General features: G+C 44.2%; 1 protein-coding gene across 4 annotated transcripts in view; it reads right to left on the bottom strand.

Annotated features, from left to right (window-relative positions):
- The window catches only part of Snx27 (sorting nexin 27), a 72,262-nt gene extending 55,636 nt beyond the window's left edge, over positions 1-16,626 (bottom strand). The window contains exon 1 of one of the 4 annotated variants that reach the window (XM_040752269.1): positions 16,226-16,626. In XM_040752269.1, the coding sequence (XP_040608203.1) occupies positions 16,226-16,530 (305 nt within the window). In that variant the 5' untranslated portion in view covers positions 16,531-16,626. The remainder of the gene's footprint in view (positions 1-16,225) is intronic. The other 3 variants (XM_005087711.4, XM_005087710.4, XM_040752270.1) reach the window with 3 other exon arrangements.
- Positions 16,627-26,149: the final 9,523 nt, after the last annotated feature.

Here is a 26,149-nt window from a genome sequence, read left to right as displayed (position 1 = left end):
CATTGGTATCAAAAAGAAATATACAGTCTCCAAAAAGATAAAAAAAACTACTGATTTCAGCCAAGTAGTGGCAGAGGCAGAGGCAGGTAGATCTCTGTGGGTTCAAGGCCAGTCTGGTCTACATAGTGAGTTCCAGGACAACTAGGGATATACAGAGAAACCCTTCCTCGAAAAACCACAAACAAAAAACAAAAACCACCACTCCCCACAAAAACCCAAAACCAAAATGTACTGATTTCGAAACACAACTTTACCAAGTTGTCCTTAAGTCACTCACAAAAATTCTCTCTGAAACTGGTCACAGTAGCACACACTTTTAATTACAGCACTGTGGAAGCAGAGGCAGGCAGACAGATCTCTGTGAGTTCAAGGCTAGCCTGCTCTATATACAGTCAGTTCCAGGCCAGTGAGACTGTCAAAAATAAATAAATCCAGGAAAGACTCAGGAGAAATTTAAGTGAGTGATATAAACAGCAGAGCAGCTTAAATTCCCTATTTTTGTTAACAAGAATGTTTTTCCAACTGGCTAATATCCCAAAAGCTTCATTAAAAAAAATACAGTCAAGGGGTGGGGATGTGGCTCAGTGGTAGAACCCTCGCCCTGCTTGTATGAACCCTAGATTTAACCCCCAGGATCACAAAAAGAAAGAGGTAACAAAAAACAGAAAAGAACTAGTGTTTTGTGTCATATCCTAAATACATTTGCTAATATTTACCTGGCTCATCTACAGAAGAAATGCTATACATGCCTCAACTTAATACAAAGAAAGAAATTCTTTCATTCTCCAGAGAATGAAGTCAGCAAAAAACTCCAGGCCATCTGATCTGAAACAGGGTCCTCCCTCCTTAGGAATTTCAAGGACTTCACAATCATAAAAGTATTAGTCATGGGCTGGAGAGACAGCTCAGCTGTTAAGTGCATGCATATACTGCTCTTGCAGAAGACCAAGTTCAATTCCCAACAGCCATGTCATGTGGCTCACAACCACCTATAACTCTAGCTCGAGACACATAATGACACCTTGGTCTCTGAGAGCACTGGTAATCACATGTAATCACATGCCCATATCTAAATTCATACACACACGGACTCTCTCTCTCTCTCTCTCTCTCTCTCTCTCTCTCTATATATATATATATATATATATATATATATATATATATATTAGTATTAGTCATAAAATGATGGTATGATACACTGTTTTCCACAATACTATTACTAAACCAGATTCAAGTTAAATAAGGCCCCCAAACTTGTACAAATATGAAACATAAATAAATGCAAAGTAGAAAGGGGAAGTTCCAGCAGTGCAGACATTTGGCTCAAAGCATGTGCTCTGGGGAATCAGACATGCTTGGGGTTTGAATACCAATGATGCCGTCTAACAAATAGGACCTAACTTAGTACTAGGTAACTTATCCTGTCTCACTATGCCTCAGTTCCCCAATCCATATAAAAAGCCACCAATAACATTTATGGCTAATGAAGTAGCTATGAGAACTACAGTGAGCTGTAGCTCTAGAACATGGAGCCACTCGATAAAGCTATCAGTACTGATATCCACACCAGCAAATGAGCTGGCAGAACTGAGTTCTCCAAGATGATAAAACCTCTCCCACCAATTCTGCTTGCCTTCTTTCTTTGTAACATAATTTATCAGGAATTCATCTGAAAATAAAGAGAGCCACACAAGTCCCACCAACAACACAAAAGGATCTGAGACTGGATGAGACATACCAGCCTTTGTTTTCCACAAAGAAAGTCAGTATTTGCAATGAACTAGCAAAAATAATACAAACAGTATGTGTTGATTAAACAAATAAAACCGAATGTTAATTTTAGAATAAGGAGGGTACCTACACAGGCTGGAAAGATGGCTCAGCAGTCAAGGGCACTTACTGCTCTTGCAGAGGACCTGAGTTCAGATCCCAGCACCCACATCTAGCAGCAGCTTACAACTAACTGCCTGTAACTCCAGCTCCTGGGGATCCAACACCCTTTTTTGGCTTCCTTGGATACCTACATGCATGGGCATAAATATACATAAACATACACATAGACGAAACACTTCCATATAATTAAAAATAAATAAGCTGGGCAGAGGTGGTGCACACCTTTAATCCCAGCACTCCAAAGGCAGAGACAGGCAGATCTGTGGGAGTTCGAAGACTGCATGGTCTACAGAGCTAGTTCCAGGACAGCAAGGGCTGGCTATACAATGAAACCCTGTTCCAGGTTCAATTCCTAGTACCCACATGGAGGCTCACAAGCATGTGTAACTCCAGTTCCTAGAGATCTTATGTCCTCTTCTGGATTCCATGGCAGCAGGCATGCACATAGTGCACACACATATATGCAAGCAAACACTCAAACACATAAAATAAGAATAAATTACTTTTTTAATATGTAAACATGGAAAAACTTATTTTAAATGCAAAAGCCAGAACATAATTTCTTATACATTTAAAATTAAAATTACTATTCACCATGATTATAAACATCAAATATTTTTGCCATAAAGGGCATAACTAATGAGCTGGGCGTGGTGGCACACACCTTTAATCCCAGCACCTGGAAGGCAGAGGCAGTCGGATCTCTGTGATTTGAGCACAGCCTGATCTACATAGAGTTACAGGTTAGCCAGGGGTACGCTGAGAGACCCTGTCTCAAAACAAACAAAAAAGGCAGAAAAGGTTGGAGAGATGGCTAAGCAGTTAAGAGCACTGACTGTTCTTCCAGAGGACCAGATTCAATTCCCAGCACCCACACATCACCTCATAGTTGTCTGTAACTCCAGTCCTAAGGGATCCAACACCCTCATACAGACATACAAGTAGGTAAAATACCAAAGCATGTGAAATAAAATAATTTTTTAAAAAAAGAATAAGCAAAATATAAACAGATGAGTTATGGTAACTGACTAAAATACTATCTTAAAACTTTAACATAGCTGTTATATTATCTCATATGGACAGAACTTTTAAATGAGCCCCTACTTTTCTAGAATATATCCTCTTGGAAAATGGGTGGGAAACACTCTAGCTATAGCCCCCTGTCACACCAGAAGAGCAAAGGTTTTTTGAGTTTTCACTGCTCTCTGCCCAGCCATCCAGGACAGCTATAAAGACCAGAGCTAGACTGTAAACACGGAGCTGCTCTACACAAAGCAAAGTTCCAGCCTTTCCATCTTCCAAGATAAGTCACCTGAATGGCTTTGAGGTAAGTAAGACTCAGACCCACAAGCAAAAAACTTAGATGAGAGGGGGATAGTTTGGACAAGCCTTAAAAAAACTACCAGTCCAGACAACTACTGTCTAAGAAGTTTTGGAATGCTTCAGAAATAATATGATTTTCATTTATATCTTAGAATATCCTATTGATGGACTGAGAGACACATAAGTAGGAAAAGGTGACCAAAGGTGTTTTCTGATAAGCAGTAAAATCTGGTCAACATTATTTTGGGTAGTCAACAACTTTAAAAGTGTAAAGTTATCCCAATTAGTATTTTGCCCTTAGTATCTCAGTATGTAGTTCAGGCTGGCCTCAGAGTTTTGGGGATCCTCCTCCCTCCCCTCCATGCACTGCTACTGCACGAGTCCTTGTCAGCTCATCTCAACTACCTTATGCCAACTTCTACCATCCAGAACATAACATGATAGCTGTGAATAGGCAAGAATCCTTGAGGAAAGTACTACACACATAAAACTTATATTCCTTAAACTTATAATTGCATTTCTGGGAACACGTATTTTTAAAAATCACCAAAATGTAAGTTCAATAAACTTTTTTAATGAGACAGGGTCTCATTTGTAGCCTTAGCTGTCCTGGAACTCACTCTGTAGACCAGGCTGGCCCCCAATCCACCTCCTGCCCCTCCCAAGAACTGAGATTAAAGGCGTGGGCTACTACATTTAGCTAAACTCAAGAATTTTTTTAGTGATGCATAAAACAGTCACAAATATATGTCCAGAGCATAAATGTTCGTAAATGCTTGTTAAGCAAAACACTTATTTGGACTGCTTCTAAATTTCTATTCTTATTTTAAAAAGTCAGTTAAATTGGGGATGAACAGGAAAATAATGGCCAAGAAAATCACAGTGCAATAATACGATAAAGTATAAGGTCTTCATTAAGAAGTATTACTGTAAAGAACAAAATAATCTATGCTTGTGTCAATGCTGTATTAAAAATGTAGGGAGGGAACACTGCTAGAATCCTAGCACTCAGGAGGCTGAAGCAGCAGGATCCTGATTTCAAGACTATTCTGGTTTACACAGCAAGTTCAAGAGTACTGTGGTAGTTTGAAAGAAAAAGACCCCCAAAGGGAGTAGCACTATTAGATGTGACTTTGCTGGAGTAAGTACGGCCTTGTTGGATACGGGTGTCACTGTGGAGATGACTGAGTTCTCATATATGCCTAAGCCATACCCAGTGTCTCAGACTACTTTGATAGGGAAGTCCTGTGTATATGTCAATAAAGCACTGTTAGCCAATAGGGAAGCAAGGTAGGTGGGACTAGGAGTCCAAGAGGACTCTGGGTAGGAGAAACACAGGAGTTGTCATGTAGCCCGCCAGAGAAGTAAGATGTCCATCTGGTAAGAGAAATACTTAGATGGGTTAAATACTTAAGTCAAAGATAGCCAGTAAGAAACAAGCAAACAAGCCAGGCGGTGGTGGCCCACGCCTTTAATCCCAGCACTCGGGAGGCAGAGGCAGGTGGATCTCTGTGAGTTCGAGGCCGGGCTGGACCGATAGCCTCTGAAACAATACAAGAAACCCTGTCTCGTAAAAACCAAAAAAAGAAAAGAAAAAAAAAAAAAAAGAAAATTGACACTGGGCCAACAGAATTTTAGCAACATTAAAAAGTGGCACTGACCGAGTGTTGGTGGCAGAGGCACGTGGATCTCTGCAAGTTCAAGACCAGCCTGGTCTACAAGAGCGAGTTCCAGGACAACCTCCAAAGCCACAGAGAAACTCTGCCTGGGAAAAAATCAATAAAAAATAAAAAATAATTTTAAAAAAGTGGCCCTGGCATAGCCAAGGAACTGTGTGGGTCAGCACCTGCCCCTCCCAAACTGGACTAGAAGTTATGTTACATACACTTCTGCTTTACCTCTCTTCTTGCTCTCCCAAAGCACCTGCCTGAGGCAAGGAAAGGACAGAAAGTTCACCGGCTCTCCACTTAACACCTCCAGCAGAACAAACAGGGGCTTATTGCTTAGGAAAGAATGAAAAGTCCCTTAAATCTGTAATTACGAGGCAATCACTTTACAAATACAATCTATTCAGGCAGATATATTTCCGGGAAAAGTAATCAATCTGTCACTCAGGAAAATAAGCATAAGGCTTTAAGATAATTTTTCAGACAATACAAATATAATCAAGCTATTCAGAAAAAAAGTTTAGCAATTACCTGTGAAGCCAAAATTTGTTATCAATAATAAAACCAAACTCGCTCATTTCACTCCCACTAGAATATAAAATTCCAGGTACTGAAGACATGGTTTAGTGGTATGAGGGCTTATTGTTTTGTTTTTTGTTTGAGACAGGGTCTCTCTATGTAACTGTGGATGTCCTAAAACTTGCTATGTAGACCAGGCTGGCCTCAAATTCACAAAGATCCACTTGCCTCTGTCTCCTGAGTGCCAGGATTAATGGGATGTACCACCTTACCTGATTTGAAGAGGTGTGTGTGTGTGTGTGTGTGTGTGTGTGTGTGTGTGTGTGTGTGTCCACCAAGTATAGAAGAGGGCTATGGATCCTCTGGAGCTTGAGTTACAGATAGCTGTGAGCCCATGCAATGTGGGTGCTGGAAACTGAACCTGTACCCTCTCCAAGAGCAAGTGTTTTAACCACTAAGCCACCTCCCCAGTCCTAAGGGATTACTGCTCTTGCAATTAAATAGCATCTTTTAATATACATATGTAAATATATGCAACGACCCTGATAGTATATCCAATACTTTGCACATTTTGTAGATGAGTAAACTAGCAAAACAAATGCATTTCCAAACTTTCCAAGGTTATTACATCTTCCACAATCTCCAAATATTTAGTTCATCTCCCAATTTAAAGAAGACACTAACTAAAACCTGGACAGACATGACTCAATAAACTTTTGCTATAGAGGAGCAGTTTCCTAATTATTCCATTGAACAGTTCTGTAATAATGAGCCTGAAAGCAGCTGGAGAGTTTCCACGCAAGCAGTTAACTCCTACGCATGGCGCTGTACTTTTCCAAAGGGAAGTAAGCAATCACTTGTGTATGGAGTCCACAGAATTCATAGATCTATTAGTCCTGTCTTGATCTGGGGTCTGACACACAAATAAAGTTGGGGGTACAGTTCAATAGAATGAGTGCTTTATCGAAGAGTTGATCCTGCTGAAGAAGTGCAGGGGGCAGCCCTGAGGGTGTGAGTGGGATAGCTAGCCACACCCCTTCATTTGCCATGTGGTGGTGAGAATGAGAGAAAGATGCCCCGTTGGCCCTGAAACCTGTGGTAGGTGAGGGAACTGACCCTCCCCCTTACCAGCTGCAGCACTCAGGAAAGTGGACCCTGCATAGTTGAACTGATCCCATTGGCAGAGGTATGCGTGAGTCAGCCCGAAGTTGTGAGCATGGAAGAGCTGTCCCCCATTACTCATCTGTCATGTGGTTGCATGGGCAGGGATGCCTGAGGCGAGTGAAAAAGCTGGCCCTGAAGTCTTAAGAGCAGAACTGGTCCTGCCCCTCATCAACGCAGCATCATACACCTCGCCTGGGCAACAGCAGAGCTGGCCCTGAAGCTTCAGGTGTGGGAGAGCCAACCCTGCCGATGTGAAAGCAGAACTGGCCCCGCCCCTTGCTCACAGCTGCAAGGGGTGAACTCGCCAGGGCAATGCTGGAGGACCCACCCGGGTGGCAAAGACAGGGGAGAAGTGGCGGGCTGACCAACCTGCAACCACCCAGGCCCGGAACCAGGGTTTTGTGTTGGTTCACCCCAACGTCCACCCCATCTGTGATTGCTGGAGCACAGGGTGGGGGTTGGGGGTATATGCCAATCCTGTGAATCCCTCAGAGCTGCTGATCTCCAGGACACGGGGCAGCAACGGGGTGTCCAGGAAGAGTCCCAGTGAGGGCCCAGGACTGAAGGTGTAGCAGAGACCAGGGGCCTTGAACCAGACCAATGGTTCTTTGTGATGAACCCTGCACGTAAAATGTATGGATAAGGGGTTTACTGCATGACTCGCTATATCACATTGCAGCTTCTGTGATGAAATTTTTTTCCCTTTCTTCCTTTTTTTCTCTTAAATTTTATTCTGTTGTATCAGGGGGAGATGGGTGGGATCAGGAGACAAGATGTGAAAGACATAAAGAGTAAGCAAAAAGAAAGATTTTAATGTTTTGGCATGCACAGACCCTGGGTCCAACTCCAACACAAAACAAAAAAAGTTTAAATACATTAAGCAAACCAAAGCATTTTTTAAAAGATGTTTCTTAGCTGGGTGGTGGTGGCATACACCTTTAATCCCAGTACTTAGGAGGCAGAGGCAGGTGGATCTCTGAGTTGGAGGCCAGCTTGATCTACAGAGTGAGTTCAAGAGAGCCAGGAGAGCCCTGTCTCAAAAAAACAAAAAGAAAAACAAAAACAAAAAAACCACATGTGTTTCTCCATTGGGTATGCTGGTTCATGCCTGAATCCCAACACTCAGTAGGTAGAGAAGGGAGAACATCAAACACAGACAACCTAGCTACACAGCAAATTTGAGGAACCTAACAAAACAAAGCATGGGATGCAAATGGGAGGATCAAGAGTTCAAGACCAACTTCAGCTAAACGGTAAGTTGAGGCCAGCCTGGACTACTGTCCCAAACAAAACGGAACATTTTCACAGTAAGAAGTTCATTGGAGGACAAACATAAGGACACTCAAAACACAACGCCTCATTCCACAACTCAAACACTCAATGATGGCCACATCTCCTCCAGTGAGGGGACCTTACCTGGCTGTCAGAGGCAGCAGTAAAATGATGTGCAGACTACCTGACACTTAACTAAGAGCATCTCACAAAACTGAAGTACTCGTCACATGCCTGACACAGCAGAAGCTCACCCTTTTCATGTTGAAAACAGACATTAGGAATACATTTTAGTGCCATATTAACTTCTCATCTTTTGTCACCTCAACTCCCAACAAGCTAAACCAAAACCAAAGATTTCAGATTTATTTTTATGTAGGTCTCTGTAATCACACAAATGAGAGCCAACCAGGTGCCCAGGAGCCAGATGTAGGTATCAGATCCCCTGGAGCTGGAGTTACAGATGGCTGTGAGCTGCCATGTGGGTGCTGGGAACTGAACTCTGGCCCTGTGGGAAAGAAGTTTCTGCTCTTAACCTCTGAGCCATCTTTCCAGCAATGCCAACAGAAAAGATTTAAATTCCAGGTGGCATCTTGCAGTCAGAGACAGAGAAAAGCACAGCTAAAACCAGGTGTCATAGGCAAGGTCCTGCAACACAAGAAGAAGAGAGCTAGAAATGCAGTGATAAGCAGAAGCACATTCATTTACAACATACGGTGACAGGAAACAGACATTTCAGAAGCTGCCTTGGCCTAGGCAGGAAAGTGCGGAAACAAATGGAAGGCGGCAGCCCTCATCAGCTGCTCCTAGCGCGGTGTCGGAGCTTCCTGTTCTCCGTTCCAAGAGAAAAAATGGTCTGAAATTCTTTTAGTTCTAGTAGCAATTTTTCCCCTCCAGCCACGGGAATGTATTCAACCAAATAAAAGGAAAATTCGCAGGAAACTATGGGTTCAAACATATACAACTGTATTCTTAGAACATAAGAACAAATCCAAACTTATTAGCCAGGCAGTGGTAGTGCACACCTTTAATCCCGGCAGAGGCAGGCAAATCCCTGAGTCTACAGAGTGAGTTCCAGGACTGCCAGGACTACACAGAGGAACCCTGGGGATGGGGCGTGACCCAACCTGTTGGCACTGCTTTCAAGGCCTTTTTGTATTTCATTTTAACCTTCCTTCCAGTTTCTATGGCAGCAGCCTGCAAAAAGCGACTTAAGGGCCCTTGCTATCTATCCTGAGAACTTCTTCCATCTTCCTCCATAGACGGACAGCCTACAAAACCCTTCCTTTCTCTACTGCTGAAACTATACTTATCCTTCAGCCTTAAAACGCCTTAGGTAGGAGCCAAATGGGAAGACTCGGTGGGAAAAAGCACTCGCCTCAGAATCTTAACATGCAAAGTTGAATCCCAGGAAGCCATAGTGGAAGGAGAGAACTTACTCCTGACAAAGTTGTCCTCTTACCTACACACAGACACTGTGTCTCCCACATGCGCAACACACATATTTTAAACTATAGAAAAGCTTTCCATTAACAACTAACCCCGTAACAGTCTCAAGCACATCCACCCTTTCCTCTAAATTCCCACTCCATTTCTCATTCACTTCCATTACAGAGCAAACTGTTTCTAGTACCTCCCCCACTGCAAAGCAAGCTTCTCAAGGGCACTGACACACTAACCTAGTGATACTTGACATATAGTTTGTACCTTAACTGTGGAACCAGTTGACATGAAGCAGCAACATGAAAAAAAAAAAGATGTCTAAATCGTTGTGTTTTGAGTTGGAGATAAGCTCATGGGTGGTGGACCACCTTCGTCCTCAGGATAGACAAACCAGGGTTTTCAGTATAGGCATGACCCAACAAGCACTCAAACAAACAAAACCCAAACAGTGATAGCTCACTGGGAAATGAATGCCCTTGCCTGGAAAGCCTGCTCTGAGTTCTATCTCCAGAACCCACCTAAAGGTGGAAGGAGAGAAAGAGGACTACAAAGCTATCTTCTAATCTCCACACACATGTTGCAGCACACATGAATACGCATACATGTGTGCATGCATTCATGCATACACACTACTAATAAAAATGTTCAAGACAGTGCTTTAAAAAAAAGTAAAAAACCAGTAAACAGTTTTGGTGACATTTACTTTGGATGTTTGGTTGACACCTGCTGTTAGTTGGTTTGTGTCACTGAGTTATAATGTAAAAAGTATTCCTTCTTTTTGAGTTACAAATCTGGTTTTTCTGTTTTGGTTTATTTTGTTGGGGAGGGTGTCTTATTTTTTTTGGTTGTTTGTTTTGTTTACTTGAGACAGGTAGCACAGGCTGGCCTCAAACTCAAGATGCACTTCCCTCAGCCCTCTGTGTGCTGGGAGTACAAACCTCCTTGTAGGGTTTTGAAGAGTCTTTAACAATGCCTAAAGATTGCCCTTTGCCAGTTGAACAGAGTGAACCTAGCTGGCTCTAGGTTACACTACCACAAGTCTCTGTCAGTAATGCCATCATTGCATGAATAATCTTACCACAGATCCTGTTCTTAAAGCACTTTGCTTGATCATAAATTAAAATGTCTGTTTGTCAGTTAACTCTCTCTGCTTATCTTACCATTTCATAAGAATTATTCCCTCTTAGGCTTAGCTTCTAAAATACTTTTCTATGAGAGCATGGTAATAAAGCCCTCATCTAAAACAAACTAAAATTAACTATTAGTGGTTAGTTAGTGGTGGCTGAAAAGACAACTGTTCACCACAAATTAAAAACTAGCCCTTATGCTACTAATCAAAGTCTCTCTCTTTTCAGGGAGGGTAGGGGGTTTAGATGGGGTTTCTGTATGTAGCCCTGGCTGTCCCGGAACTCACTATATAGGCCAGGCGGGCTTGGAACTCAAGATCCACCTGCCTCTACCTCCCAAGTACTGGGATTAAAGGTGCGCACCACCACCCACTGAAAGTTCTTTTGCTGGACACAGCAATCCGTACAAGTGATTTCTGAGGGAAGGTAGTATCATTTTCAAGTTTACTATTATTTGTTTGCAATACAAACATGAGACAAAAAGTATTTATGAAGTAACAAGTATGACTTCAGTTTCATTTGCTGGTAACAGAAAAACCAGCAATAGAAAGGGCACAGAAAGCTTACTTTAGCCCCAGCCTCTCATCCAAGTTAACAACACAAGATATAGAATAAATAAAACCATAAATCGCATTTCACAAATAGAAACAAAGTTCAACTGCTATCTGTTTTTGTAAGAATTTAACTTGATTTTAAGTGACCAATCACCATCAAGAATAGTGAACTATCTATCCAGAGACCTCCCGGCAGCTGTTGTGTTATAGGCAATTGACGGCTGCTGGGGGAGGAACCACCACTGCAAGGTTCTCCAGTGCTCCAGTGGATGACCTACATCCATGCCCATATGGACAGCACTAACTGAACTGTGTGGGTTAACACTGGCTGTTCTTCCAAAGAACCCAGGTTCAATTCCCAGCACCCACATGGCAGCTCACAACTGCAACCCCAATTCTAGGGGATCCAACACCCTCACACAGACACACATGCTGGCGAAACACCAATGCACATGAAATAAAAAATAAAAATGTCTAAATTATCTAATTAATTATAGAAGGACATGAAGTTGGGAAGGAGAGGTCATGGTGATCCTAAGTAGAGTTGGAAGGAACTGGAGTAGACATAATCAAGATTTTGTATAGATCTATGAAACTTCCAAAGAATACAAATTAAAGAAGTTGACTATTAACAGTCAATAACCAAAACAAAGTTTAAAAGTGGGAAAGAATCTTAAGACCTGGATTTAATTCTGGTTGTCCCTCAATGCAGCACTCCTTTCTCCTCACAAAACAGGGATAATTTTACTCCTATCCACCCAGCAAACACTCACTGAAGAGAACCAAGGTACACTACACAATAACAGTTAACACAGTCCCTGGTCTGAGGAGCTTTCGGCCTCCCTACGAGAGGTTGTCCTGAAGTACGAATGCTGCAAACTGTAATACACACAGATACTTCAGGATGATGACACAATGATTGGTATCATTTGTTGTCTCTTAACTGTGCAGGACGACAGCAAGACCCATGGAAGTAGCTACAACTGGACAGACTACTTGGAGAGGAGCTGACTTCCCTTAGTCTAGAGTTCAGGCCCTTAAAAATAGATCACCATTTGTTAGTCAAGTCCTAGCTAGTGACTCCCATTGTAACCATAGTGAGGAAGCACATGAGCTGAGAATGGTCTAGATCAGTCCATAACTACCGTGTTGTTCTGAGAATGTAGCTTAGCACGGGAGTTACATTCCCTATACCAGGCAAAGGAGGCAAGACACACTGAATCCCAGCCATCAGAGAGTACACCTGCAAACCTGTGTTTCTGACAGCACCCCAACTGATTCTTATGCATACCAGTGTGAGACCGTTGCCATAATCATTCCCTTTGCTCAACAATCATTTCAAGCAATATTATCCCAGTCTACCTGGAAAATCTGAGCCAAAAAGAAATCAGTCAATTTTTTAAAGCCTCTTAAGATACTTAACAGTCGATGTCTCATGACTCACTCATGACTTACCGCATCAAACTCTTTGTCCAATGATTTTCAAACATTCACATGAAATCAAACAAAAAATAACCCTCAGTAAACAAACTGTCATATGTAACATAATTTACCTTATGTTCTAACCCTAACAAGGAAAAGCTGATGGGTATATTATCTGGTAGCTATTAAGGAAGAAAGCATATACTCTATGACTAGCATATATACACCACAATTTTGAATGCTTACAAGCCGACCTCAGAGTCCATGCCTGAAGTTCACACTCCCCAGAGCAGGATTGGCAGGTAAAAGTGTGTGCTGTGCAGGCCTGACCACCTGAGTCCCAATTCCTGGAGCCCACCTCAAAATTGGGTGCACCGGACAAGTGTCTTTAAGCCCAGCCACCCCCTGGGGAGATAGGAGGTGGAGACAGGAGGATTTGCCCCAACTCCTCAAAGTGAGTCCTGTGCATTCGTGTACATACACACACACACACAACTCCAAGTGCTGGGCCAAAAAAAGCCAACAAACATAATCTCAAAAAAATGTAGGCAGTTCCATATACATATCCACTGCACACCAAAACTCTCCTAAAGGCAACTCTCAAGAAATCAATCATGTGTCCTCAGACCTATCTTAACCTTACAGAAATTAACCTGAAGTCCGTTACGTCACATGCTGTATAATTACTACAAAGATATACTTATTTTAGTTCTATTTATTGAAAGCATCTTTTATATATTGGCCTGGAGGTGCACACACATCAAAGGGAAGACTAGCAGTACACTAGCTGAGAAAAACTATAGCATTGTTAGTCAAGAAAACTTTCCATCTGTAGTAAAATCTGCAGCCCAGAGGGCTTCTTCACACAGTAGTACCAAGCCCTGCAATATGACTCTCAAACCAGTCACAATTTAGTCAGCCTGAAAAGGAAGAGAGTAAAAAGTGAGCCAATACTGGCTCCAGTTGACGACTGCCCCAGGACTCAATGAGCCTTGTAAGCAGACTCTAGCAGCACAAAGAAACGGATTCTCTCAGTGATGCTCAAGTCTATACCCACTTAGATCTCAGTCACTGTTCTTTCACACCTCTACCAGCTGGGAACTGCAACATGGAAACTGGAGTAAAAGTTGTACACAGAGAAAAGAGTTTAAACAGGGAGAAATCCCAAACCTCAATTATCAAGGTCCAGGCACCAGCCTGTGCTTGTGTGCAATCATAAAGCTACACAGTAATAATCCGCCTATGCCTAACTCAATCCCCACCACCTGGGACTTCATCCTAGGACAACTGAGAGGTTGACTTAAGAACTTGAGTAAGAAGACAAGCTGAAAGGTGCAGGCTGGGAATATAGTTGAGTTGGTAGAGTGCCTGCCTACCAAGCTTGAAGCCCTACATGCCTGGGTTCCATCCCCAGCACCACATAAACCCAATGAAATGGCTTATACCTGTAATCCCAGCACTCAGGAGGTGGAGGCAGGACCACCACATGTTCAAGGTCTTCCTAAGCTACATGCGAATTTGAGGCCAGCCTGGGCTACATGTGACCCTGCCTCAAATAAATAAATCTCTAAAGAAAAGTTACATTGGTAGCTGATTTTTCTCCTCTTGAAAAATCTAAGGTGAGGGGGGGAGGGGGAGAGGAGGAGGGAGGGAGGGAAGGGGGGAGGGAGGGAGATACTGAGGTCTCAGAAGTTATCAACTAGCTTAGAATTGTTACTACTATTACTTCTACAACACTACCATAGAAACTTCAAAGAATTTGGAAACCAAAACACAAATACCATGAAGATTTTCTATCATCAACCTTTCAAGGAGAATTTTTCTAGGCAGCGTTTCTTTCTCCTGCCACCTAAAATGACAAAAATTACTCTCACCAAGGACAGTACCAAAAACAGTTGCTTCTACTCTAGGCTCCTGACCTGGAATGCAGTCTAAGGCAAGTCTCATCACAGGATCCACAGGATCACTCCTATCTTCCCTACAATGATTAGTTTACAGCCGGGCTCTCTGCTGCAGACTACAATAAAGGCTAAAAGCCACCAACTATGTCTGTTGGCTTATACACTCATGGTAGATGACACTAGCTGTAGTCATTGTTTTGGACCCTACCAAGAAAATGACCTAGAACTTTAATACACTTATAACTTTATATATTTTAAATCTAAAAATAAAAAGGTGAATCAAAGTTAATTTCCAAAGAAAAAGCAAAATAATTCTAAAAGTTTCCAACAAAAGATAACTTGAATTATCTACAAAATAAACACCTAGGTACTCAGGTACAAGGAATCAAAAGTCATTATTGTATTCAATATCTTAATGCTCCCCACAAAGACTAAGAATACACTGCCAGACAATATTAGAAAATACTCTGTAACATAGTAATAAAAAAAAGCATCTATTTCCAGAAAGGTCAGAGGAAATATGCAACATCTCCAAACACATGCATTAGTGAGCTAGCTACTCTTTCTTGGAGTGGAAAGATGAGGAAGCCGAATAAATGATTCCACAGAGTAAGAGTAATGGGTAAAAAAATAGAAACGAAATGTTTACAAAGAAAGACTTATGTGGGAAAAACCCATCATGGAGAGAGCGTGTGAGTGAGTGTGTGTGTGTGTGAGTCTGTGAGTGTGTGTGTGTGGCGGGGGATGGGGGGGCGGGGTGGGGGTGTACACAATATACATGCAGTAAGCAGAGAAATACAGGGACTGAAGGAGAATGGAGACAAATGAGTGCATAGAGCACCTATAAGTCAACCAACAACCACTACACACATTTAGTACAAAGTACAAAATCACAAGCACAACACAGCTTAGGGCAGTGGTTAGAGCAGTGGAGGTCCACGTTGAAACCGCCAAGGCAACATCCCGGGAGCTTTAAGGGATGTGGTGGTGACCAGTGAGGCTGAAGGAGTCTGATGAAGGAAGACACTGCAGCAGAAGGAGGGTTGCACGAGCAGAAAGGGCCTTAAACGAGAGAAACGAAAGCTATCGAGAGGAACAACTAAGATAAAGCGTAGGATTGCAACAGCACAGAGCAGGAGCAAAATGGAGAAGGTAAAGACCTAAGGCGATGGGGGGCGGGGGGGGGGGGTAGGAGCTAGGAAAGCACTACCACAAGCCGCACTCGAAAGTGTAAGGAGTGCTGCACGTGGGAAGACAGGGAGCCAGGAAAGGGCGCACTCAGTGGAATGTGGCCATGGAGAAAACAGACTGAAAACCAGGTTGCAATGTCAGGATCAGAAGAAAAACCAGTGTCAACCCCTCCCCCCCCAAAACGCATGCTATGATAAGGTATACTCCAGGTGGTATGACTACAAAGGGGAGAAAAGGCCAAGCACTGGGTACAAAAATGTCGTGTGCTTTCCCAAAACGGGGGTGGGTGGGTGACTAAGGGGGGGGCTTAAGGTGGGGGGGAGAGATGATGCCTCCGGAAGAAAAGGAACTGACTACAGGTCCTACTGGGTCTAAGGGTAGAAGGGACAATCCACAGGGTCCGAGGGGAGTGGCAGAGACCGGGAAACTCGGATGCCAAAGCTGAGAACCAGGGGAGGGCAGAGTACTGGCTGGGTCGTCAGTAAGGAGCAGAAAGCAGCATGCCATAGGAGAAGGCAAAGGGGCTGAGTGAGGACAGCGGGGAGGCCACTGGGACGGTGGGGCAAGGACACGAACTGGAGACGCCAGGAAAGCAGAAGGCTCCGACGCGAGCGAGCCGCGAAGGCCCGCCGGGGGCGAGGGTCGCGGCGGGCTCGCGAGCTGGGGGAGGTGCGGCCTGGGTGACAGGGTACAGGGCCAGGACAGGCGAAGGGTGGAGAGGGACGGGGCGTGGCGGCCGCGATACTCACACCTCCAGGATGCGGTCCCCCTTGCGCACCCCGGCCCGGTCGGCCGCCCCCCCGGGCAGCACGGCGCTCACATGCTGCAGCGGCGCGTACAGCTCCCCGTTGATGCTCCGCAGTTGCCCGCCCTCGCTCACTTGGCCCCGCACGTTGAAGCCGTAGCCGGACTCGGACTTGACGATGCGCACGACCCGCGGGCCGCCGCCTCCCCCGCCGCCGTTCCCGGCGCAGTGGAGCCCAGACCCCCCGCCGCCGCCTCCATTCCGGTGAGGGGCTGAGGGGTGAATCCCTTCCCCGTCCTCGTCCGCCATCTTGCGAGCCAGCGAGCCGTCCCCCGCCCCCCTACGCCTCTACTCCTCCTGCGCGCGCCCGCCCCCTTCGGCAGCCGCGCGACCCTGGCGCGCGCCCGCTCCGCCGACCGCAGGAGCTAGACGGCCACCGCGCTGCGGGGGAAAGGAGAGCAGGGGCGGGGGAAGCTGACGGTTGGGTCTGTGAGGCTTCCTGGGAAATGTAGTTCGGTGCGCTGTGGGGGCGGGTACATGACGCATCCGGGAACAAAGCCTTCTGGGAGTTGTGGTTTATTGGGCTTTGGGCTGTGGTAGGGGTTTCATTGATTGGGTGGTGGGCAGATCTTGTTTTGTTTTGTTTTTGTTTTTCGAGACAGGGTTTCCATATGTAGCCCTGGCTGTCCTGGAACCGACTCCTCCTGCCTCTGACTCCCAAGTGCTGGGATTAAAACCGCATGGCTTTATTTCTTTCTATAGAATGGCAGACAGCATGTCCAAATGGAGTGTCTTAGGCTCTGATCCCGTAAGGGAACAGCATTCATCTGAGCTCTGTTGTAGAAATTTAGCAGAGTCACTGCATCTGGGGTAGACATTAGAATGAACAGCTGTTTTCTAGAAGTGATTTGACCTTGAAGAATCATTGTGGTAAATAGTTACGAATCATTGGTGACGCACGCCTTTAATCCTAGCACTCAAGAGGCAGAGGCAGGAGGATCTCTGAGTTCGAGGCCAGCCTGATCTACAGAGCTACACATAGAAACCCTGCCTCGGGGGAAAAAAAATCCTTGTGGAAAACAGTGATTGCTTTCCATGACTTGTAGAACTGTTTTACTGAAGGGCATTACAGCCATGCCATGACTTTGGTCACAATACTAGAGTGACCAGCACTAGTATTATTATGTATTGCAAATGATACATAATAAAAGACTAAAGTCATGGGGGCGTATGATGCTCTTCTTTAGTAAGGACATATAAACTACATTAGGGACCTTGGTATGTTATACTTTGTATAGCAATCAATAAATATGCCTTTTGTACAGCTGTTGAGGGGTCAGTCCATCAGAGAGGTTGGACCTTCCTGCTGCCACATAGGCCTTGGAGTGCCTTCTTTCTTAATGGTGCTTGGTGGGTAAAAACTAGAACGCTGAAGCTAATCAAGTTCCCTTTGTCTTTGATTTGTAGAATATTGGGTGTTCTACAACATCTACTAAACAGTATCAGATTAACATGTGACCTTAATCGGTAGGCTAAAATCAAACACGGGACTGGAGTGGCAATTGCTCAGATTGCTATTCTCATTATTTCTGTGCTAACTCTTCTTGCTCGCTGTGACTAGGCACTCTGAATATCATCAAGTTTGTGTTTTGGTAGGTAGCCAAAACATCAACTGCTGTGTTTTCAAAGACTTCTCTTGGGAGAAATGAAATAAAGGCAACTTCAAAACTATTGCTAAATTGAAATTATTGACCACTCTAATATCCAGTTCTAAATCAAGGAAGCTGTTGTTCCTTATATAGTTTATGTGAAGTTGTGCAAAAGTAACTAAGTTTTAGATCATGTTGCATAATTGCTGACTTTGGCCACAAAGGATCCGTTTCCTAACAGATGAAATAGGGAACTGAATTCAGGATCTAGTGTTATCACTTGGTTGCTGGGTCCTCACCAAACATGAATATACAGATGAATGAGCAATTTAAGCGTATGATGAACCACAGGCATCAACTAGTGGCCAGACACAATCCCAGCACAGGAGAGCTTGAGGAGGAAGGATTTCTGAGCTTGAGGCCAGCCTGCTCTACAGAGCTAGTTCAGGACCAACTGGGCTACAAATGGAAACCCTATCTTGAAAAAAAAAGAAGGAAAGAAAGGAAGCAAAGAAAGAAGGAAGCAAGGAAGGAAGAGAGAAAACTTGTTCTTATCCTAAAGGGATACATTACTTCATCTTTCAAAGCCACATGCTAACACAACTCCACAACTCTGAGAAATAACCCTGCCAGAACAACCAGCCAGGAGTCTGTATTCTTGGCATACAGCAGAAGATGAGTAGAAGCACCAAGAACTTTCCTTCTCAACAGTACTATGTGTCAAGCCCTGACATCTACAGCTCATTAACTACTTATAGCACTATCATGTCCCCTATTTTGTAGACATAAAGATGCTTGGAGAAGTCACACAACTGAAAAGTCACGAACTCAAAAGAAGCAGGTGATTTATAAAAGCAACAAACACCCTCCCAAAAGAGTTTATGGGCTATGCAGAGTTCTTGGGATTATGGATGGTAGAGGAAGTAATAGAGGGATTAAGAGGTTTTGACAAATACTGGAGACACAAAGTCATTACAGTTAGAGCATACATATGAAGGTAAAAAAATGTTTTGAACTATAAACAAAAGGAATAAAGGTGACCTTATTTTACAACAAAGCGAGTAAAGAAGATTCTTGATTAATTTTCTTTTTTTTCTGGTTTTTTGAGACAGGGTTTCTCTGTGTAGCTTTGTAGACCAGGCTGGCCTGGAACTCACAGAGATCCACCTGCCTCTGCCTCACGAGTGCTGGGATCAAAGGCGTGCGCCACCACCGCCCAGGCTTTTTTGATTAGTTTTCAAACACTGGAGCAATAAATTTCGATGAGTTTTGCTCCAACATAACGATGGAACTTGGTTTGAATGAGTCGTTTGCTTTGTACTGAACACTGGAGGGAAAGAACTAGTTGCTTCTGCCGAACCCACACCTTTGATCCCAGCATTCAGGAGGCAAAGGCCAGCTGTTCCCTGTGAGCTGAGGCCAGCCTGGTCTACTAGAGAGTTCTACATGGTGAGACACTGACTAAGAAAAACAAAACTACTTGTCTTTATTTATTAAAAATATACTGAATGGAGGCTGAAGAGATGACTCAGTGGTTAAGAGCAGGCTATTCTTCCAGAGGTCCTGAGCTCAATTCCCATCAATCACATGGTGGCTCACAACCATCTGTAAAAAGATCTGGTGCCCCCTTCTGTCACGCAGGTGTACATGTAAATAGAGTACTCATATACATAAATAAATAAATAAATCTTTAAAAATATATATGCTGAATGGGGCTAAGGATGCCAGCCCTTGCTTAAATTTCCAGTAACACATAAACAAGATGTGATACCATCCCAGCACTCAAAACATGGAGGCCTTAGGAAAAGCAGAAGTTCCAGGTGACCACCCTCAACTATAGATCAAGTATCAAGGCTAGCGTGAGCTATGAGGCCCTTTTTCTGTGTGTGTAAGTGTACTTTCTGCTCTAGGCTGTGTGACAGCGATGAGGGGTGCAGCGATAGATGAGATACCCACAGACTCCAAGATCAGTAGGATGTAGTCAAACACAAAGCTGCACCTGCAGCCATCCCACGTCTCAGAATCCACTGCCCCTCACACACCTGGGAAATACCACTTTTATGAAGCAAGTCTTGTCAGCATTGTTTCTTCTCACAGTAGTTTGGAAACAGCATAATAACAGTCACTGATTAAATCATGATACATCCACAATGGAAAAATGAATCACTTTAAACAAAATGAATAAGGAAGCTCCTTATGGCACGGCGTGAAATGAGCTCACAGGGACTGTGCAAAGTTACATGAGAATGAAATGGAAACCAGGCTATAGAGCATGAAAGAGGAACCAGATAACTCTGTAACTTCAGAAATATTCGCGAGAGGTTGAGAGCATGGATTGCTGCTAAGAAGGGAGACTGGACAGTTGGGTTAGGGCAGCGGTAGGAGAGAGGCTTTTCATTAACTCTTCTCTAACTTCCAAATTTTTCAGTAGAATGAATGTGCTACCTATTCAGAAACGAGGGGATGTAGTTTAGTTGGTACAGTGCTTGCCTGGCATACAAGAAGCCCTGGGCTCCAGTCTCATACCATCTGAAATCCCAGCACTGGGCAGGCAGAGGCAGAGGACCTGAGGCTCAGGTAATCTAGGCTGCAAAGCAAGTTCAAAGTCAGTCTGGCATAGAAACCCTGTTTTTTTTTTTTTTTTTTTTTTTTTTTGGTTTTACGAGACAGGGTTTCTCTGTTTTGGAGGCTGTCGGTCCAGCCTGGCCTCGAACTCACAGAGATCTGCCTGCCTCTGCCTCCCGAGTGCTGGGATTAAAGGCGTGCGCCACCAACGCCCGGCAGAAACCCTGTTTTATAAAAGCTAATTAATTAGCCGGGCGTTAGTGGCACACGCCTTTAATCCCAGCACTAGGAAGGCAGAGGCAGGCTGAGTTCTACCTAACTGAGGGAACCAACTCCACAAGTTCTCCTCTGACTGACACACACAGAAACAAATGTGATATGGAAATATTTTTAGTTGGGCAGTGGTAGCACACAACTTACTCTGGAGACTAAGGCAAGCAGATCTCTCAGTTCAAGCCCAGCCTGAGTGAGTTACAAGGCAGCTAGGGCTATACAGAGAAACCCTGTCTCAAGAAGAAGAAGAAGAAGAAGAAGAAGAAGAAGAAGAAGAAGAAGAAGAAGAAGAAGAAGAAGAAGAAGAAGAAGAAGAAGAAGAAGAAGAAGGCTGTGTGTGTGTGTGTGTGTGTGTGTGTGTGTGTGTGTGTGTGTAAATAAGTCGCCAAGCCCATGCAGGAATACCTGTATTCCCAACACCTGACAAGAAGATACAGGGTTTCAAAGCCAGTCTCAGCTACATACTGAGTTCAGGGCCAGCCTTGGCTACATGAAACAATGTCTCAAAAGCTCAGTCTAGAGCCAGGGCACCTGTCTTTAATTCCAGCACTCAGGAGGCAGAGATGGGCAGATCTCTTGAGTTCGGGGACAGCCTGGTATACAGAGCTAGTTCCAAGACAACCAGAGCTGTTTCACAGAGAAACCCTGTCTCGAAAAACAAAAAGCAAAAGAAGAATATGCAAGTAAAAACACAGACTCCAAGCTACAGAGATAACCTGTCTCTAAAACCAAAAAATAAAATAAAATAAACAACAACAAAAACCTCATAGTCTAGCAGTCAAGATAGCAAAAGACAAAACAATACTAACAGTAAAATCACAATGAGCCATGTGACAGAGGCCTGTACATACTAGTAGAAGAAGCCGTCAAGCACCTGAAGGTGAGGCCATATTAGAAGAGTTCACAGCACGGAGCATGGTGGTGGGGGATGTTGAGGTCTACAAGGCCACCTGTGTAGTGTGAGAATATGCAGCTCGGTAGGACTGGAGCAGAGGGCACAGAGCAGGGGGACTCAGATGGAGTCTCCAGAGACTGGATATTGTCTGTGCCTGGGAACTGGAATTTCATGCCTAACAATGTCTTCCAATGCTTCTTGAGTAGATTATCCAAATGTTATCACACTTGCACTTCAGGAAGTTCACGATACAGGACATGTGGAGAATGAACTGAGATAGATAATTAAAACTCAGTTGCAGTGATGTGGGAGGCTTAATGGGATTCAAGGAGGGAGACATGGGAGAGGGAGACTTGGAGCCTGGGAGGAAGCGATGGTCCACAGCCCCAAGGTGAGGCGCAGGAAGGAAGAGGAGGGACAGCTTCCTCGGAGCCAGGTGGACTTGAGGAGCCTGTGAGAGGTGCGAGGAGTCGTCTAACTATTGTTTGGACACTGGGCCACAGCACGGGTTTGGGAGTCTTTGGCTCTGGGTGGTGATAGATGACAGACTGAGGTAGACCACACAGTGAGCTAAGCTGAGTGCTGACAGCAGAGCCCAGGAAACCCTCCCTCTGGCCACCAAGCTGAAGACTCAAAGAGGAAAGAACTCAGTGAACGGTTAAGAGGGGTGGGAGGCGTGGGGAGGGTCACTCAGGCAGAGTGGAGTCTGGGAAGTCACAGAGGCAGTCTTCAGTGTCGGACTTGGCCCACTCATAGTTTGCAGAGCACATCCTACCTCAGAGCTCAGTTTACCCTCACAATAACAGTGTAAACAGAAATCATCCCAAGAAACTAGCCTCAGATAACAGCAGACCACAGGCACGCTGCTAATTAACCCAAGAACTGAACCTTGAACCCAAATGTTCTGACCAAAGCCAGGCCATTCTCTTTCCTGTCCTCCTTCCCGCTGTGCCCTGCAGAGGCCATAGTTCCCATCACCCTTGGAGCAGGGACACTTACATGGAAAGCTCACCTCTACACTTCTGCTCACACAACTTTTGGCTTATGTTTTAGCTGTCTATTGCTCTGAATTTTCCCCATCCAAGCCCTAGCTGGAGTCTTCTCCAGCGTCCCTGAAGACTCCAGCTATACTGGACTTTTTCCTTTTCTAAATTCCTGAGGCAAATTCAGTTCCAGATGACCCCCTAATGAGTCATGCTCTTGTGTAACCCCCTCCCTTGAAGGTGAGTAGAGCCTGTGACTTGCTCTGGCCAATAAAATATGTCAAAGGTGACAGATTTGCCACACCCATGGTTCTGCTGCATTATGTAATGTTCCTTCTTAGCAAGACTGGTCCTGCTGGCTTTGTGGAAGGTCAAAAACCATCTAAGAGGAGAGCCACATATGTGAAAAATGTTCAGGGGACTTCAGGACCTGAGTGGCTCTTGGGGATAGCATTAAAAAAAAAAGGTCTCCCCATCACGTAACCTCCTGAAATTCTGCCAACAAGCAGAAATGTGGAAGAAGATGCAAGTTCCACAAAGGAAGAGTTCAGCTGAACCTTGATTGAAGCCAGTGCGAGCTGAGCAGAGGCCCATGCAGTTTTAAGCAGCTGAGTCTGTAATAATTCGTCACACAGCAGAAGAAAAATCAATATAACTCCTTACTGCATTTATGGTCAGCACAACCCTGTTTAGAACACAACAGCAAGGTTCTAGCTGGGCTTTCCCTTCCCAAGCTGAATGCAAGCTTCTGGAAATCAATGAACTGGCCGCATGTGGTTATGAGCACTTGTTCTTGCAGAGGACCCAGGCTCAATTCCCAGCATCCACATAGTGCCTCATAGCTGTCTGTAACTCCAGTTCCATAGCATCCCACACCCTTGTCTGACATCTGAGGGTCCAGACCTGCAAGTGCTGCTCAGACATACCTGCAGGCCAGACTCACACAGAAAGGACAGCAAACAAGCTCCCAAGCAGCTGCCTCTCTCCAGCGTTCTCTCCTGTCTCATGTCAATATACTAAGCCAAGCACTGACAAAGCAAAACCAACAGACACACAAAAACAAAAACTACTACCCTGTCTAGTTTCCGTCAAGATTTCTCCTGGGGCTTAAAGTAGACCTGTCACTGTATGTATAGCTCCCAGTGAATACCAGAACCAAACTGAAGCTCTGAAATACAAAGAAGGGGGTATTTGGATAAACTGTCCCCTGATGCCTCGTCAGCTTCATGCAGGTACTTCAAAAATAAAAAATAAGAGTTTATAGACCACTCTTACAAAAAAATGTTTAATTAAAAAAAAATGAAATACACACTACACAACAGGGTAAACCTCGAAGATGGTATACGTGGCGGTTTGAAAGAAAATGGCCCCCAAAGGGAATGACACTATCAGGAATGGCGGCTTTGTTGGAGGAAGTTGTCATGGTTGGAGGGGGTTTTGAGGTTGCTCAGGCTTCTCTCAGTGTGACTGTCCGTCGACTTCCTGTTGCCTCTGAGTCAAAAGGGAAGGACTGTCACTCCAGCACCATATCTGCCTGTACACCGTCATGCTTCCGCCATGATGATAACGGACTGAACCTCTGAAACTGTAAGCCAGTCACCCCAATTAAATGTTTCCTTTATGAGAGTTGCCATGGCCATGGTGTCTCTTCACAGCAATGAAAGCCCTAAGACACTGCCAAATGAAATTAGCCAGTTACAAAAGACAAGTTTACAGCTCTAGCATGACGTGATTATTTTTGTGTGTGGTGTGGACAGAAAGTGAAATGGTAGCTGCCAGCACTTGAGGAAGGGAGGAACAGGAAGGGAAGGGAAGGGAAGCTTTAAGAGGCACCGAGTTTGCACTGGGAAAGATGTGAATGAGCGCTGGAGATGGCGGGGAGTGGGGTGATTGCACAACACTGAGAAAGTAGTTAACGACACGACCACACACCTAAAATTGATTAAAGGTTAAAGTTTATGTCATATAAACCTACCGTAATAAGAGAGACTTTATCAGGAGGCAGAGGTAGGTGATCTCTGTGGGTTTGAGCCAGCCTGGTCTACAGAGAAAAATCCAGGACAACCCGGGCTACATAGAGGAAGCAGTGAAAATATGCAAGATATAAAGCAAGAGAATTCCTCTAAGCGTGAAAACTGAGTTAGTTCATGATTGTCTCTAACAACCATTTATGCTGAACTTCACCCACCTTTATCTGTGAGTGATAACATTCACCAGCATCAGCCAGCCTTGTGCCATCTTCTGATTTCCTCAGAGTTGCAGCTGGGTTTCATTGGCTTTTTAATTTTTCATACATCTATCTATCTGTCTGTCTGTCTATCTATCTATCTATCTATCTATCTATCTATCTATCTATCCTGGCATTTTGAGACAGGGTCTCTCTGTGAAACAGCTCTTGCTGTCCTAGAACTCACTCTGTAGATCAGGCTGGCCTCAAACTCACTGAGACCGACCTGCCTCTGCCTCCTGAGACCTGGGATTAAAGACATGTGCCACCGTGCCCAGCCTTATTTATTCTTTTGATTTGTTTACTGGCAGAGTTTCTCTGTTTAGACTTGGCTGGTCTGGAACTGTGTAGACCAGGTTGATCTCAAACTCATGTTGAACCTCAATTCTGCCCCCTGCCTCTGCCTCTCGAGTGCTAGGATATGGTGGTTTGAATGAGAAGGGTCCCCAGCTGGTGGAACTACTTGGGAAGGATTAGGAGGTGTGGCCTTGTTAGAGGAGGTGTGTCACCAGGGGCAGGCTTTGTGATTTCAAAAAGTCATGTTATTTCTAGCTGGCTCTCTCTGCCTTGAGCCTGAGTCTCAAGATGTGAGCTCTCAGCTATTGCACCAGTGCCTGCCTGCCTGCCTGCTGCCATGCTTGCAACCACGGTGGTCATGAATTCTAACCCTCTGAAACTGCAAGCCTCAAGTAAATGCTTTCTTTTATGAATTGCCTTTGTCATGGTATTTTGTCAAAGCAGTAGAAAAGTAACTAAGATGTGTGGTTTATTATTATTATTAGATTTCTTTTATTTTTACTTGTGTGTATGTGTGTGGGTCTCTATGTAAATATGTGTATGAATACAGTGCCAACAGAGGCCAGAGGCATTAGGTTTCCCTGGAGCTAGAGTTACAAGTGATTGCTAGTCACATGACATGGGAGGTAGAAATTGAACCCAGATCCTCTGGAAGAACAGCATGTGCTTTTTAACCACAGAGCCATCTCTCCATCCCTAGAGTTTATTATTATTATTATCATTATCATTATTATTCTTATTTGAGATGGGTTCTCAATGGCTTCACATTCTTTGCCTCAGCTTTACAGGTCCTGGGATTACAGGTGAGTGCTTACCATACCCAATTACAGTTTCAGTTTTGACTGAAATGCAATGCAAGAACCACCCTTAAAATTTTAAATAACAATAACAAAAGCACTGTAAGGGAATGTTGTATGCAGAATGGAATCAACTGTCATATTCACTTCCAATTCCCCTTGAAGTCCACCTGTTCATTTTTTCCTTTGTTTTCTGTCCCCTTTCAACACAGCTGGCTCACTTCATATCTATGCCAAGAAAC

The sequence above is a fragment of the Mesocricetus auratus genome, unplaced genomic scaffold (genome assembly GCF_017639785.1).
Source record: "Mesocricetus auratus isolate SY011 unplaced genomic scaffold, BCM_Maur_2.0 Super-Scaffold_100009, whole genome shotgun sequence".
Lineage (NCBI taxonomy): Eukaryota > Metazoa > Chordata > Mammalia > Rodentia > Cricetidae > Mesocricetus > Mesocricetus auratus.
This window is presented reverse-complemented; position numbering and strand designations above follow the sequence as displayed.